Source organism: Hemiscyllium ocellatum, chromosome 6, assembly GCF_020745735.1.
Source record: "Hemiscyllium ocellatum isolate sHemOce1 chromosome 6, sHemOce1.pat.X.cur, whole genome shotgun sequence".
Classification (NCBI taxonomy): Eukaryota; Metazoa; Chordata; class Chondrichthyes; order Orectolobiformes; family Hemiscylliidae; genus Hemiscyllium; species Hemiscyllium ocellatum.
In genome coordinates, this window is record NC_083406.1 from 12943162 (window position 1) to 12959819 (window position 16658).

The 16658-nt window shown below is 38.8% G+C and overlaps 2 protein-coding genes across 3 annotated transcripts in view; both read left to right on the forward strand.

Moving 5' to 3' along the window:
• The window catches only part of LOC132816637 (palmitoyl-protein thioesterase ABHD10, mitochondrial-like), a 29923-nt gene extending 24426 nt beyond the window's left edge, over positions 1 to 5497 (forward strand). The window contains exons 4-5 of the mRNA XM_060826460.1: positions 874 to 1011; positions 4472 to 5497. Coding sequence (XP_060682443.1) covers positions 874 to 1011; positions 4472 to 4813 — 480 coding nt within the window. The 3' untranslated portion in view covers positions 4814 to 5497. The remainder of the gene's footprint in view (positions 1 to 873; positions 1012 to 4471) is intronic.
• A 9894-nt stretch (positions 5498 to 15391) lies between these two features.
• The window catches only part of LOC132816638 (uncharacterized protein C3orf85-like), a 35544-nt gene continuing 34277 nt past the window's right edge, over positions 15392 to 16658 (forward strand). Inside the window, exons 1-2 of one of the 2 annotated variants that reach the window (XM_060826462.1) lie at positions 15392 to 15468; positions 15722 to 15771. In XM_060826462.1, coding sequence (XP_060682445.1) covers positions 15428 to 15468; positions 15722 to 15771 — 91 coding nt within the window. In that variant the 5' untranslated portion in view covers positions 15392 to 15427. Of the gene's footprint in view, positions 15469 to 15575; positions 15634 to 15721; positions 15772 to 16658 lie in introns of those variants that run through there. The other variant, XM_060826463.1, reaches the window with a different exon arrangement.

Below are 16658 nucleotides of genomic sequence, written 5' to 3' on the forward strand. Positions count from 1 at the left end.
GAGCTACAAATCTTTTCTAAAACTGCAACCGTATAACTAATTTAAAGCCATGTTACATATCTACTTTTTTTTATATGTATAAATAAAGCTTACTAATTCATTTTTGTTTTTATGGTTCTTTTATCTGGTAATTACAGTAAATTGTTTTTACTACTTTATTTGTTTAGAGATCAGTTGGGCCTCCGCTAATATGGTATTTTTGGACTATAGCATGAATTTCAGCCCCTCAAAAGTAATATCCATGTACTAGTTGACCCCAGAATTTAACCTTAAATAGTTTAAAAATTTTGATTTTTACATGAGTATATATTGTTCAATTTTTCTACAATGTTTCATGGACATGTGCAGGGTTCCTGTCACCTTCTGAGCAATTTCCTCCCATGTTATGTGCTGCATCATTTGCACATCTGTGGCTTCCTTTCCTGTGATTACAGGGCATACTTCCACTTTTGTATTACTTCCAGTAGGGCCTTCCATGTCTAGGAACCTGTGAGCACTACTTCAGACCTTGAGCCATTCTGAAACCTGCCGTTGTCTGTAAGCTAATGCCCTTCAGAGGAAATGTGAATAAGCCATTGCTCCACAGAAATTGCTCCTAATTGTTAGTGCTAACTATGCAGTTGTCGAATTTAGCTCCTCTAGGCAAGTCTACAATGTAGAAATAGCTAATTAGCTTCTAAATTGTAAGCAAAAATCAAACTATTAAACAACGTGTATTAGTATAGTACCCCCCTTAAATACCTCTTTTCTTTCATTTCCCAAAGTAGCCCTGTTAATCTCTTTCTTTAGGCAATTGTGTGGGAAATATGAATGCATCTCATTCATCTTGAATTGTGAATACATTTTTGTTTTTTTCGTGTGTGTATATTATAGGTTCTGGTGGGTTCCAGTATGGGTGGATGGCTTATGCTCCTAGCTGCAATAGCTCGTCCTGATAAAATAGCTGCACTTGTTGGCATAGCTACAGGAGCTGATTATTTGGTAAATGCTTTCAAGCAGCTTCCTTTGGAGGTAAGTGCAGTGCATCTTTAACTTGAGCTGTAATTATTTTTGCTTTTATATGATCATTTGAAATCCATAAACTCTTAATATGTTTTAAGCTTAACAATTCATCTGTCCTTTCTCCTCCTCTACACCATTGCACCTCATCCAACTGAACTAATCGCTTTTGAAAATGGTAAAGTCAGAATAATCATACCTTTCTACTAAAACAGTCATTTATACAAAGTAAAAAATAATTGCTAATGGGACTAAACTCACAAAGGCCCTGTTCAATAGTTTTTACCAACTCGTGTATTCCACTTCCTTTTCAATCAATGCTAATGATTCATTTGCCTTTCAAATTATTCACTGTCTCTGCCCAATAATTTTTTGTCATGTACCAGCTACCAGATTGTTCCTGATCTCTGATTTGACAGAAGGATACAAAGTCATGTGCAATCTCACCAATGTAGTGCAAATGTTACCACCAGTGACCAGATTGAAAACACGAGAAACAGGTTTAAAGTAGTTAGTAAAAGAATGTTTTGACTCAGAGAGACTAACTTAGTCTAAGATACACATTTAGCCAAACTAAATCAGCCTTTCTGCCTCTACATTTGCTATACAGTAAAATTTTTAAACCTTTGAAAACCTCCAAATAGTGATGCCTGTGGTTCCAAACAAGACTTTTGAACAGCCAATCCTAAACTTTGTAAATAATTAACTTTCAGACATTGGTTCATCTTTTAAATGCAAGATTTAACTACTATTAAACGCACTAAACTTTAGCAGGGGGCTGAATAATGTATGTGCTTTCAACTCAAAACACTTTCAGTTCCATTCACACAAATGTACACAATTGAGCATTAAATAAAAGAACAAAACTGACCAAATTACTTCACGATGTGTTGTTTCACAGGCATAGATATGGACTCTTGATTGCTTAGGATTACCTTTTTGTTCATTCAGACAAAGACAGCAGTATTTCTAACTCCGCTTTCTATTGTTTGGATTTCTGGAGGCCAGTGTAGCTGTTTAGGCAGGGAGTGCTCAGGTCTTCATGCTGCCTCATCAGCAATCCAAAAGTCACCCCTCAGAAAATATAATGGGGAAAAAAACAACTTTAATTCTGATTCCATCCTGAGATTGATCAACTCTTTCCAACACCTTAATTACATTCAGTAACTACCATGTGCTTGAACATGGGGTCTCTTCCAGACTTGCTGGAACCAATACCTAGTTATGACTTCATAATAGCCTACAATTGCTATCTATTTATCAGTGCTTTTCCTGGGGTCGGTGTGTCGTGTGGAAACCTTTTTAATCAGGTATCAACCTGCAATTAGCTTCCACACCAGGCCTCGGAAACAAATCTTGTTTGGTCTATTTTTGTCCTTTTACCATAAGCTGTCCCGAAGTCTACAAATCATTTCCAACTCACAATTTTTAATAACTAGAATAAAGGTAATCAAAGCTTTTGAGGGGCTATAATGAAAATCATGAGGAAAGTGTTCTCACATAAGTGGTTAGGGTCTGGGATGCACTGCCTGAACGTGTATTGGATACATGTTCATTTCAAACATTCAAAAGAGAATTAGACAGTTATTAGAAAGGGAAGAACATGCAGGGTTACAGGGAGTAGACAGGAGAATGGCACTAAGTGGGATGCTAATTTGGAGAGCCAGTGCAGACAAACTGGGCCAGATGGCTGTTTGAATTAGTGACAATTTAGTGATTCTATGAGCTCCAAGTTCTGAAATAAATTTTTAAATAAAATGCTTCTCTTCTGCCAAAGTGGACGGAATCACTTCCCACATGTATATATCACCTGCTAACGTTGCTAATCTATCCATATCCCTTTTGTCTACTAACTTTCTTAGCTATCTCAGTGTCACCAGCAAATTTAGCTCCCATGTACACATGATTAGATTAGATTAGATTAGATTACTTACAGTGTGGAAACAGGCCCTTCAGCCCAACAAGTCCACACTGACCCGCCGAAGCGCAACCCACCCATACCCCTACATTTACCCCTTACCCCTATGGGCAATTTAGAATGGCCAATTCACCTGACCCGCACATCTTTGGACTGTGGGAGGAAACCGGAGCACCCGGAGGAAACCCACGCAGACACGGGGAGAATGTGCAAACTCCACACAGTCAGTCGCCTGAGTCGGGAATTGAACCCGGGTCTCCAGGCGCTGTGAGGCAGCAGTGCTAACCACTGTGCCACCGTGCCGCCCACTATGTGTATATATAGAAACCAATAATTTAGTCTTGCTTTGAGTTGATTGACCATTTGCCTTTTTAAGAAGTTTTTGAAAACTTAATTTTATCTATTTTGACTGTCATATGGATTTAAAAAGTGACAGTGTTGCATAAGGGAAGCTGAATTATCAAAGTTGTGGAGCATACAAAAGCATATTTATGTAAAACTGAATGAAGTTTGTTCTGTTGCCTAACTGGTTAGTCTCAAACACAAGCTCTGAAATGCAAGCACAGAGTACCAGCTGATTTAATATATGCTTTTGTAGATGGTCTCAACACAACATACAACTGATATGAACAGACTAAAAAAGACCTTTTAAAAGTTTTCTTTGGCATGAATTGGTGTTTCTTTTCTCAGGGCAGCTCAGTAATTTCCAGGCAGTTCAAGTTGTGATTAGCACTCATTGTTATAAAATATAGCTTGTCTTTTTGAAAAATCACATTAAAAGGCATTCATTAACTAACGTTTTCAGTACAAAGTGTATCATAAAGCACAAGGATCAAGAGTACATTCCAATATCCCTGCTATAAAACGCATTCCAAAGTAGTGAAATGCAATATGGAATAGTTAAAATCCAAACAAGGATCAATATCTGATATAGAAATGAAAAATACTGGAAATACTCAGCAGGTCAGGTAGCATCTGGAGAGAGAAAGAGTTACTGATTTAAGTCAATGACTACTACTGATAAGCAATAATGTACAGAAGGGAATGAAGCTCTACAAAATGGTTAAAATTAATTCATTAAGTATGAAGGTGACTTTGGAATATACAGTATCATCTAAGAGAGAAATAAAATGAGCCTTGAATAATTGTAACGAATTATTAATTGGACATGGAACACAAGAAATTGACAGTGTTCCTAATCTATAAGCTCTAGCCTAGAAAACTAGCAGAAGCTAATTAACAAAAACATGGCTGTTTATGTCCATTAGATATTATGCTTTTGATTCTCTGACGATAAATGCTATTGAAGGGACTAATACATAGAAACATATATAGAATACATGTAGCGCTGGCATCATTAGTTAATTCTAGTGAACAAATAGTGATGTTTTCTTGTCCTGCAGCTGGTTAAGTATGGATGGTTATACATAAACTGGACAGTGAAGTGATGCAAACAATTATCAGTTAATGCTAATCATGACTAATGACAATGTATTGTGATAGCCTGGTGTGATATTTTCCAGTATTATCTAAACTACTTGTTGTTTCTCTTAGACGCAGAAAGAAATAGAAACAAAAGGAGAATGGTATTTGCCAAACCTTCAAAAGTGTTCAGAATTTCACAAAATTCCTTACACCTTTATTAAAGATGCTGAAAATCACTGTGTGTTGCACAGTAACATTCCAATAACCTGTCCTGTGAAGCTTATACATGGCATGAAGGATGATCATATTCCTTGGCAGATCTCGCTGAATGTGGCACAAATTGTTCTTTCTTCAGATGTTGATCTTATTCTGCGCAAACATGGTCAGCATCGAATGAATGATAAAGATGATATCAAATTGATAGTAAACATAATTGATGATGTAATAGACAAACTTGGAACATTGTCGTAAATGAGTAGGGTTAGAAATTGGTGCCACAAATGCGATAGTTAGCTGTACTCTGAACAAATGGAAGCCATTTTCATTGCCACTTCCTGTGATGTCAATATTCTATGCAACATGTTTTTAAACTGCTCTCAGCAGATATTTTGAACTATGTACCTTTTTTTTGAGCCAAGAAATCTGTTCTCAGCAGCAGAAAATTATGCCAACATTTTGGTAAATGTCGAATATGAGGTGATGTCTGATTGCATGCACTTTGAGCAGTGAACGTTGCTTGTAAAATCTAATTCCTCAAGATGTATAGCTAAACCTGTTACTTTTTCATGCTAAGTCATTGGTGGGCAATGACTTTGATTTTCCAGTGGTCATTTACATGGAAAGTTATGCCTTACATGATTAATGGGATATGTCTCAAAATGTTGCATTTGTACATAGATAATGTGAGGCATGCTGCCAGTTTTGAGCAAAATAATCCAATACTGTTGCCAGACACATTTGCTAACTACAATTCAGTATTATTTTTCTCTGTTCCTGTGTACATATTCTGCACTACTTTGATAATGTAATGTAAAGTGACTGATTTTCTAAAATAGCTAAGCTGAAAATCTCAAACTTTTCATTGTATAATAGTTGTGTTTTCTACTAGTATATGCTGGGAACATCCCTGAAAAAATAAATTGCTAAAGTTGATACTTTTACAACCAGTTTTATAAAATAACAAATACTTGATCATTCATAAATCATTGGAAATTTATCCCTACTGTCATGTTACCTGGAACATTGGTATCTCATCAGGAATGGTGTACGGGGGACGTATTGAGAGCAAATATTTGATTCTAAACATTTTATAATGAATTCTCGGTAATTTTGCTTTGGATGAAAACTAGTGTTACTTCAAATGTTGCTGAATAACATATCACCTGCCTTCTGAGACTTAGATGCAGTTTTATATCAAGGTATTTGCTAAATAGATGACTTTAAGATATAAAAGGTTCATTATGATAAAAGAGGAATTGATGAAAGTGTCTGCATTGTAAACTGGAAGGTCAGCCCTGTATGAAAGTTTTTTTTTATGTTCCATTGACTTCTTAATACATAACTTTATGGACAGTAATCTGTCAGATTAGTTCCATTTGTTGATATAGTTTAGATTTAGCATGTTTATTATTATTAACCTCCTGGAAATTGCAGCTTTTTGCTGCTTGTTTCAAATGATCAAGCTGGAGAAAAATGAGAATACACTACTAGTTTTTTTCTTTGAATTTCAGTTGGCTTACAAATGAACTATGCCATTACGTGGTCAGCCCAGACAAGGTAGATTGGAGAGGGTCGAGATGCTGAAAAAGCGCAGCTGGTCAGGCAGCATCAGAGGAGCAAGAGAATTGACATTTCAGGCATAAGTCCTTCATCAGGAATTTCCCAGTGAGGGGCTTATGCCTGAAACGTCGATTCTCCTGCTCCTCGGATGCTGCCTGACCTGTGCTTTTCCAGCACCGCACTCTCGATTCTGATATCCAGCATCTGCTGTCCTCACTTTCTCCTCTGTGGTGGATTGAAGGGTCTGTTTTTGTGCTTTTTGGAGGTTTTTTTGCCTGTTCTGTGTGACCAATGTGAGATCAGAGTGTGATTTTATTTTGAAATGTTTTAAACCAGGCCAACATTTGAATTAACTACAGAGAAAAAGTCAACAGTTGCACTTTTAGTTGTGCAGTAAATAGCAACAGAAAACGAAGCTAAAGTAGTTTTAAAGGATGTAACAGTAACATCGGAGTTTCATTTCACAAAAATAATGGAAACAACATTGCAATTAAGTACTTGAAATGTTAATTCAGTTGCATTTGATTCCTATTATCCATTGTGTAAAGCAAGAACATGTTTGAGTAATTTTAATATTGACTGCTTTCTACTTGAAATGCTTGAAATATTACTTTAATTGAGTGTGGATAGTCTGGTATTTTGTGCATTGAATCAAATATTCAATGGCTTTTATCTCCTTTACATTCCTATAATCTTGATTTTGTTCATTAAGACCATGTGAGCTGAGTAAATGGATAATGCCATTGTGTTCTATATGTGGATCTGAACTCCCACTCAAGCACCAGTCCAACAAAATGTGTAGCATGCCTCACTTCCTGGCAGTGCTTTAACTGAACATTAGAATAGGTACAAAGGTGGAAGGTGGAGCTTTCCAGCAAGCCTTATAGGCTTGTGACTATATTATAGAGAACAGAAGCTGAAACGTCCTGAGGGGTGGCATGCAGTGTCATCTAGATGGACCGTTCAGTCCATTACAGTTTATTTTATTGGAGTTTACTTTAATGGGCTGAGTTTAGAAGGCCAGATTGGCTGACTGTGGCATCAAGGACCACTATCAAAATAAATGTTGGTGGGACTAGAAGGAAAAAATGCTTCACCAATCGTTGTCATACCCACCACAAAAGATGATGGCTACCATAACCGTTGGTTCTAACCTTGCATCATCTATTGATATATCAGAGTGTAATTCCAACATGTGCTTTTGTTCAAAAGTAAATGGATGTGGACAAATAAGATATAAATTAAGTTGCTGCATAAAAAGAGAGAGAGAGACACCCAAGATATTCACCAGATGAGGTGTTAATTAAGCTTCGAGGAGATGGGACATCAAGGGGCAAATGCACTACAAGCTGCAATGTATTTTCCTAGGATTTATCTCCGATAGTGTACTTGGGTGAAAAGTAGTCTGAATGAGAGACCTGTTTTGTGCCTCTTTTTAAATATATTTGAAAACAGGGGTTAAAATCCAGTTCATACCCACAGCAAAGTGGTTGATGATTAACTGTCCTCTTATAGGTAATGCTGACCTAACCTGTAACACCCAAATTCCATGACCAATTTTTTAAAAAATGTGTGCTAGGAATGAATTGGGGTATTTGTACATCCTGGTGGCTAAGGTACCCATGATTACGAGTCTGGATTTGAGCATTAGTTTACTTTAAAGGTCACAGTCAAACAAAACACTTAGGAGTCCCCACTGTGTTGGAGTTAGTGCACGACGTTCTTTAAGTGCTGCCAATTTGCCATTGCCAAAAAAATCCAAGGCAAAGGAATTTCAACCAACATGTAAAGTCAAGAATCTCAAAATCTGCCGCCTCTACTCTTCACAAATCATCCTAATACCATTGATTCCAATTTTGCTACGGTTTCTGTCAACTGCAGCCTTGATATCAAGGACTGTTACTCTCACCTTGCTTCTGGGATTCAGCTCTGCTGTCCATGTGTGAACCAAGGCTTCACTGAGGTTAGGAGCTGAGTAGCCAATGTGGATACCAAAGTAAGCATCATTGAGAAGGTTATGATTAAGTATATGTCATCGAGAAATATCCTTTCTGCTACTTAGCACATATGCAACTGTAATGACAATATAAGAGTATATCAGAACTCCAAAATAACATTGCTTGTATAGAAGCAAGTTTGCAAGCTTTTTGAGATTGCAATCAGCTTGTTGTGCATGCTACTCATGGATGCTTATCTTACAAACTAAAATTTAGTACAAAATAGTGTCTGGCACACTTCACATCAGAAGTATGCATGCTTACCAAGAGCATCATTTTGGATTGCAATAAAAGTACAATACTCATTATAAACCAGGCCAGACCCTCTTAAGACATTTTAAGAAGGTAGTTCAGATCCTAACTTTTTTCAGTTTTTAAGGTGTAAAATGGATAGTCCAGGAGTGATGCTGCTGGCCTGACCACTCACTTTTAAACAAAACTATTTATATACTAACAAAAGAAAACCAAATTTAGAATAACATAATTATTTGAAAACCTAACTGACATGAAAGCGCAACTTAACAAAGAGTTGTTCCAAATACTTACAGCATCCCCATAAACACCCCCTTGGCAAAAAAAAGTTAAGTTCTCAGAGAAGAAATGTCAGAGTGGGAGAGGATCAACATGGAGCTGTTTCCTTGACCAGCAGCCTCAAGAACTAAACCCTGAAAAGGGAGAACTGACCACTCCCCTTTCACTGTACAAGTGTTTTAAAAGAAAGACTTCAAAGCATTCTCAAGTAGATCAAACCAGACATATTGGAACCTCTGACTTTATGACCCCCTCTGAAAAAAGGGCAACATCGACACATACTGAACATAAATTCTTGCCTCCTGTGTTTACAAATCACAAAAGAAAACTTGAGCAGACAGCATACATGAATAAGTATGCATGACGAACACCTAAGCATGCACGCTTTAGTGAATAAAAGCAACTGGAGAAGAAACAGATGCCTAATTTAAGAGTCAGTAAATGAAGGCTTTTTGTCTCTGTCCTTTTTCATGACCAGAGGAGGAATACTTGCTCAATGCCAGCTGGTGAACACCAGAGTTTAATTTATATGGGCAAGTGACAACTTTGGAAATTTTTTTGTGTTTCTGAGCAAGTTTTTTTTTCCCAATGAGCATATGTCATGAATTCATGTAGAAATAGACCTTCTATGGAACTGGTGACGTTATGATGACAGTTCATCGTTATCAGGGGCTCTTTCAGTGAACTCAATTCTCAGCAAACTTGCTACTATCACCCATATCATCAGTTGACTGAAATGCTCATGATGAGTCAGCAATTATTCAAAATGTCACAAATGACTGTGCCAATTGAGAGTCCATGTATGTTTTGTGCAGTCAGCTGACATTTTAAATGTTCTGACAATAGGCCATCAAGCTGAACTGTCCCTCCACAGGTACTGTAAAAAAAAGATATTTACTTATCATCCTGCAAACAACATTTGGTATTTCATAAAAGTAGCCTCCTATCATATTCAAAGTCAAAATACAAAGAACTGTCAGAGAGCATCGAACTGCCAATAGGTCAAGCACCATTTGCATCATCATAGATTATAAAAATAAAATCATTGCCTGTCACAAGGCAAAAATGGGGTGTGCAGCAATAGTTTGGGCAAGTCCACTTTTTAAAAAAATCATGAAATGAGGGCATTGCTGGCCAGGCCAGCATCTGTTGCCCATCTTTAATTGCCCAGGGGGTGGTTCGGAATCAACTATATTGCTGTATGTCTGGAGTCACATGTAGGCCAGACTAGGCAATGATAGCAGTTTCTTTCTCTAAAGGTCATTAGTGAAGCAGAAGTTGCTGAGAAAACTCAGCAGGCATGGCAGCATCTGAAGAGAAAGCAGAATTAACCTTTCAGGTCCAGTCACCCTTCAGAAGGATTTTCAGCATCTGCAGTTATTTCACTTTTTGTTTAGTAAACCAGTTGTTTTTTTTTCCCAATAATCAGCAATGGAATCACAGTAATCATTAGACTCTTAATTCTAGATTTTTATTGAATTCAAATTTCACCATCTGTTGTGACAGGATTCAAACCTGGATCCCCACATTTCCTGGGCCGCTGGATTAATAGTCCAATGATAGAACCACTAAGTGTTATCTCCCACTTTATTCTCATATTTTCTTATCTAACTGGAATGAGCTGTTTTTCACTTCTATATATATTGTATCGCTACTGGGTCTGACTGGGCAAAAGGGGAACATGAACTCAGCACTCATAATGACTCACTTTGTCTCTGTTGGGGAGATGAAGATGCCACAAACAAGATGGCAGCTACTTAAGATTCAGGCTGAGCAAAATAAGGTTTGCAATGTCATGTTTGACTGGAGGATTGGTATTACAAAAGAAGCCAGAAGATACCTGGGACAGGCTGAAAGGGCAAATCCTTGACGTTATACCTCTCAAGAAACTTCAGAGGCCACACATATCTTCTGCATTAAACGGTTTGGGAGCATGTTCTTTCATACTTGTGTCAACACTCTGAATTTATTAATCTCCAATAAATGAGTTCATTTTGGGGACGCAGAGTGTCATGTGCAAGCTGAAATAAGTAACCCCATCCAGAATATAATGGTACAAAATAGTTCTTGCGGTGCAGTCGCTGTGTCCCTATCTCTGAGCCAGGAGACCTGAGTTAAAATCTCACCTGCTGCAGGCATGCATAATAACATCACTGAGCAAGTTGATTAGAAAATAAAAAGATGCAAGGTGGACTAACTGACCTCATCCAGAATATCATGGTGCAAACTGATGTAACTTATTCTATTAATGAAGGGAGGGCTAAGGGAAGGTCACCTTTTTAAACAAATGGAGAAAACAACAGGAGTAGATGATGCTCAATAAGAATTGATTTATATTGTTTATATAGTCAGCTATATGGTTACCTTGTGATTGGTGGATCATTAACTGCATAGACATAGGAACATGAGAAGACCACTGACCCTCTCTATTGTCTTCCATCATTCAATTAAATGTTTTGTATATTAATCTCATTGATCCACTTATTATCTCTCAATGCTCTTCTGTCATTCTCATTTGTCTCTATTGATATTTTTGAACTAATTGTTCCAGAATTTTACTCTTCTGTAAGAAATAGCATCACTAAAGAATCTGGGTTCTAATTTTAAGATGACCCTATCTTGTTTTGGTCTCCCACACTAAAAATAAATAATTTATCTCTATCTCCTCTTTAAGCTCCTGACCCAGAGGTAGGGACTTCCTTCCATTCGTCTTTTTATAGGATCCTTGTTGCATCAGATGTTTTTTGAGAGTCATACAAGTCTTTCAGCCTTCCCCAAATATCACCTGACTTCTGTCATTATGAACTTGTACCTGCTCATTAACTTTAAGTATTTTTGGTAAATAAACTGCTAAATCTCTCTGCTCTTCCCTAATATCTCAATTCAGAAAATACTCTGACCGTCTGAATTGCATCGCCTTGTATTTCACCATGCGCTACAATTCTCCCCATTCACCAAACCCACCTTTGTCCATCTATACTTTTTTTTTAACATGAATCGGGAAGTCATTAAGAAGGAAGAGACAGACAGGAGGGGTAATAGCTATAACTTCCATTTGGCCAGGTCTTCCTAAAGGAATCTGTCCTGTTTCAAGAATCACAGAATGGCCACAGCACAAAAGGAGACCATTCAGCCCATGTCTTTGCTGGGTCAGAAGGAGTATTCAACTAATGTCACTCCACCATCTTCTCCCCATATCCCTGCACAGTCCTCTGTTTCATCTAACTCCCTCTTGAATGGCTCAAATGAACTTGCCTTCAGTACACAATGACACTGTGCAGGTCCCAACCATTGGCTGCAGGAAAAGGTTTTTTCATTATGTTTTCATTACTTCTTTTGCTAATTATCCTAAATCTGGTTCCTGATCCTTTTATTAAGTGGAATATTTTGTTTTTCCATATCTACTCTCTCCAGATCCCCTAATAACTGGACTAAATCCTTTTTCATGCAGAGGGTGGTGCCTGTATGGAATGAGCTGCCAGAGGAAGTGGTGGAGGCTGGTACAATTGCAACATTTAAAAGGCATCTGGATGGGTACATGAAGGGGACGATTTAAAGGAATGTGGGCCAGATCACAGCAAGTGGGACTAGGTCAGATTGGGATGTCTGGTCAACATGGATGAGTTGGATTGAAGGATCTGTTTCCATGCTATATGGCTCTATAACACCTAAAAGATTTTGGACAGGTATATGGATAGGAAAGGTTGAGAGGCATATAGACCAAATTCAGACAAATAGAACTAGTTCAGTTTGGGATATCTATTAGATTTATGATGAAGGGCTTATGCCCAAAATGTTGACTCTCTGCTCTACAGATGCTGCCTGACCTGATGTGCTTTTCCATCGCCACACTTTTCAACTCTGACTCTTCAGCATCTACAGTCTTCACTTTATCCTAATATGTATTAAATGGACAAGTTGGCCTGAAGGATCTGTGTCCATGTTATATAATCGTATGAGACCTCTCAATCTTCTCAAAGAAAAATGTCCCAACTTATCCAATCTAAGTAACCGAAGTTCCTTATCTCTAGAATCATTTCATAAATCTGTGATACACAATCCTCTTCTTAATAAAGTCCAGGGTATTAACCATGCTCTCAACCTACCCTGACACCTTTAATGATTTGCTGGACCTCAACCTTTCATTGTATTTATTAATAACAGAGGTATAGGGATAGAGAGCTGTATGTCCTAGTTTGTGAATGATGTGGTCAAATGGCATTGTCTAAATGTTGACTGCAATTCTGTGTTTTATCATTTTGTTGACAATTTCATTTGTGAAATCTTATCAAAATCATTATGGAAGTCTAGATGGATAACATCCACGGACATTACGTAACTTTATTAAGATAGTGACCTCCTCAAAACATTCAAATAAGTTTGTTAGGTATGACCTATCATTTACAGATACATAGATCAGAATTCTATATTTCCCCTCTGTGCAGGATGGCAGGCTAGAGGTATAAATTTGGATACCATGCCAGTTGTCTGTCTGCTCACTGCTGCTCCATGAGTATTTTGCCTGCAACGGGAGAAACTCCATATCAAGTCATCAGGCTGCCTGGCAAGAGTAGTAAGCTTGGCAGACAGGTTGGGGCTGAGATGACCTTCTGGTCAGGCACCCCTGTACTCATTGGAGGCTCTGGCCAATGATGCCCCATGGACCAGTCACACCCTCCATCCCATCCTCCATCCCTCCTTCCCAAATGGGGAAAGTGTTGATGTGTATGTATAAGCCTCCTGTACTTGAATTCAGTTATATTGGGAAGTTGCCTGTCCGCACAAATATCCAATATTGTCCAAGCTGCCAAGCTTGTGGACCATTCCTGATGAAGGGCTTATGCCTGAAACATCGATCCCCTTGCTCCTCGGATACTGCCTGACCTGATACTTTTCCAGCACCACACTTTTTGACTTGTGGGCTGTATAATTGTGGAGGCTTAGTGACTAGTTGGTGAGGGAGTGGTCACAATACAAGTTAAATCTATAATGCCAATAATTTGTTATTTTTCAAGTCTGCAATGCTTTATCAAGATTTTAATTTAAGATTATTTAACAATGAGGGTCCACTGCTAAATGCTTTCCTTTCCAAACTGCAAATACCTCAACCAAAATAAACAATCATAAAATATAACACAATATCACTGAATTTTGAGAGATGCATAATTTCTTGTAGTAAGGGATGGCTGTAGCATTGCCACAATGGTGTCTCAGTTGCTACTTCTGCCTAATATTGGAACTTTAGCCTACTTCATATGCTGCATAATCCAGATTGGTCATCTTAGGGTAACTAACAGGTGAAGCTGGACAAAAGGAACCCCTCGAGTAAAAAGTGAGGTCTGCAGATGCTGGAGATCAGAGCTGAAAATGTGTTTGTGGCATCTTCATCTCCCCAACAGAGACAAAGTGAGTCATTATGAGTGCTGAGTTCATGTTCCCCTTTTGCCCAGTCAGACCCAGTAGCTCTGGCCCGAAATGTCAAATTTCCTGTTCCTTGGATGCTGCCTAACCTGTTGTGCTTTAACCAGCAACACATTTTCAGCAAAAGAAACCCCTATTTGTTCTTGCTCCAGTGACGTAGTACAACGTTAAAAATGGTGGGTGGGGATGATCTGAAAGAAAATCTTGTCCTGCTGTCAATGAGAGAACCTGAGACTAAGGCATCAAAATTAAAAATTACTAAAATGAAGTCTATTTCAGTGCAGTAGGTTTTAGTGATTAAAACCCATAATTATTTTGTGTGCTGTGGGAGAGGGATGAGTTTACTGGGAAATTCTGCAAAGGTGTCAAACCGTTCTTATGTGAAACCTCGTGCTTAATGAAAACAAGGCAGCACGGTGGCACAGTGGTTAGCACTGCTGCCTCACAGCGCCAGCGACCTGGGTTCAATTCCTGACTCAGGCGACTGACTGTGTGGAGTTTGCACGTTCTCCCTGTGTCTGCGTGGGTTTCCTTTGGGTGCTCCGGTTTCCTCCCACAGTCCAAAGATATGCGGGTCAGGTGAATTGGCCATGCTAAATTGCCCGTAGTGTTAGGTAAGGGGTATGGGTGGGTTGCGCTTCGGCGGGTTGGTGTGGACTTGTTGGGCCGAAGGGCCTGTTTCCACACTGTAAGTAATCTAATCAAACTTGTAGCTTTCCTGGTGCAGTTACCTCAATTGTAGTGTTGTACTGATAACACTTGTTTCTCAGTAGGCCGTGAATTAGGTGCACAAATCAGGGGTAATGCAGCACTGCAGTGCCGGAGAAGTGCTGCTTTACCAGTAACACTATTTTTCGATTAAATCTTAAACTGAGTCTGCAAGGTGAGGTGAACCTAAAAGGATAACTGCACTATTGGAAGAACAGCAACGTATTCTCCCTGGCCCAGTTTTGTCCCATGAACAACATCACCTACAGACAGACTATGAGGCGATTAACTGATTGCAAACCGAACTGCCGTGTTTCCCTGCTTCAAAAGTATCTCTCAGTTAGGGAAAGGTGCTATCTAAATTCAATTTCTCTAAAGCGCCCAAGACACCTTTTCAAAAACTCCTTTGGGCGGGTACAGACCGCCTCCTGTGGTTTGAAGTCATTTGAATTGTTAGGAGAGTTAAGGAATTTCCACCCTGCCAGGTGCCAGAGGTGCCTGGGACTCCTGAGGAACCTTTGAACCACAACCAGGGAGTAGGAGCAGCGTCAATGGAGGTTCCTTGTGAATGGGCAGAGGCGGGGTCACTGTCAACTATCCAGTCAGTGAAAGAAGTCTGGGGGTCTCCGGGTGCGAGTCAGTTCGGTTCATGAGAAACTTGAGTTCGAGCATTCAGAGGGGGGAAAAAACGTGAGTTGTTCGCCTCCTCATTTTTCTAGGACTAATATAGTGGCTAAACACTTGATTTTTACTCTTAAAAACTGCGGATGCTGGAGATTACAACAAGAAGAGTCAAAACGTTAATTCTGCTTTCTCTCCACTGATGCAGTGGGAGCTGCTGAGTTTCTCTAGCAGGTTTCTCATTTTGCTTAATTGTATTTGTTCAGTTCTGTCATCACGTGGAAAACTTCCCTGATGGAATGGGTTTTGTGTTTTCTTACAGAATGTGGTTTGTGAGCTTACAACTGAGTCTCGGCGCCCTGCTCATTCATGGTAAGGTTAAAGATTATTGTCCCTCTCAACTACCTGTCGGTCCCAACAAACCCCCACCGTTGAGCACACTTTAGTCACTCAGGGTGTGAAATGTCAACAGCAGGACGTTTATGAAAAGTATCGTCTTATGTCTTCTAATCCACGACACTGAATTACTAAAGAGTCAATTTTGTACACTTTAATTATTGACACTTCTTACAAAAAAGTTAAATGCAATATAAAGACCACATCCCATTCTGCAAAATAAAATATCCTTCATCTGAGGAAGGGTCATTTGACCCGAAGCGTTAACTCTGATTTCACTCCATGGATGCCGCCAGACCTGCTGAGCTTTTCCAGCAATTTCTGTTTTTTTGTTTCAGGACATTAATCTCTTCAGGTTGTGATACAGACTCACAACACGTAATTCACAAACTAAGATGATGTGATATACATGCTCCACTGCAATTTATTCGATATTTAAAATACTTCAAAAATAAGATCGTCTGTATCCTGTTGTGGAATGGTGATTAGATCTTATATCATCAGTCTGCCATGCTCCACTTACTAAGAGCTGGAAACTAAAGGTTTGACCAAATTCTGATCAGGTTACCATTGGATTATTCGGTTTGGCATCTGTGTAATTTTCTGGCAAATTATGTGAATTTTGGAAACCTTCGCAATTAACAAATAGGTCTGGATGATCCATAGGTGTCTGGATTTTTCTATGAACACTGACCCTGAAGAAGGACAGCTGTCCAGGTATAGCCCTATAACCCTCTGGGTTTGAATGGCCATGTCTCTTTCAAGCTTGTTGCACTGGGATCCAGTCTGATGCAGGGCAGCCTTGACCTGTTTAATAAACTTGCTGGATGTGAAACCGTCACATGTCTGCACTGGGACACTGA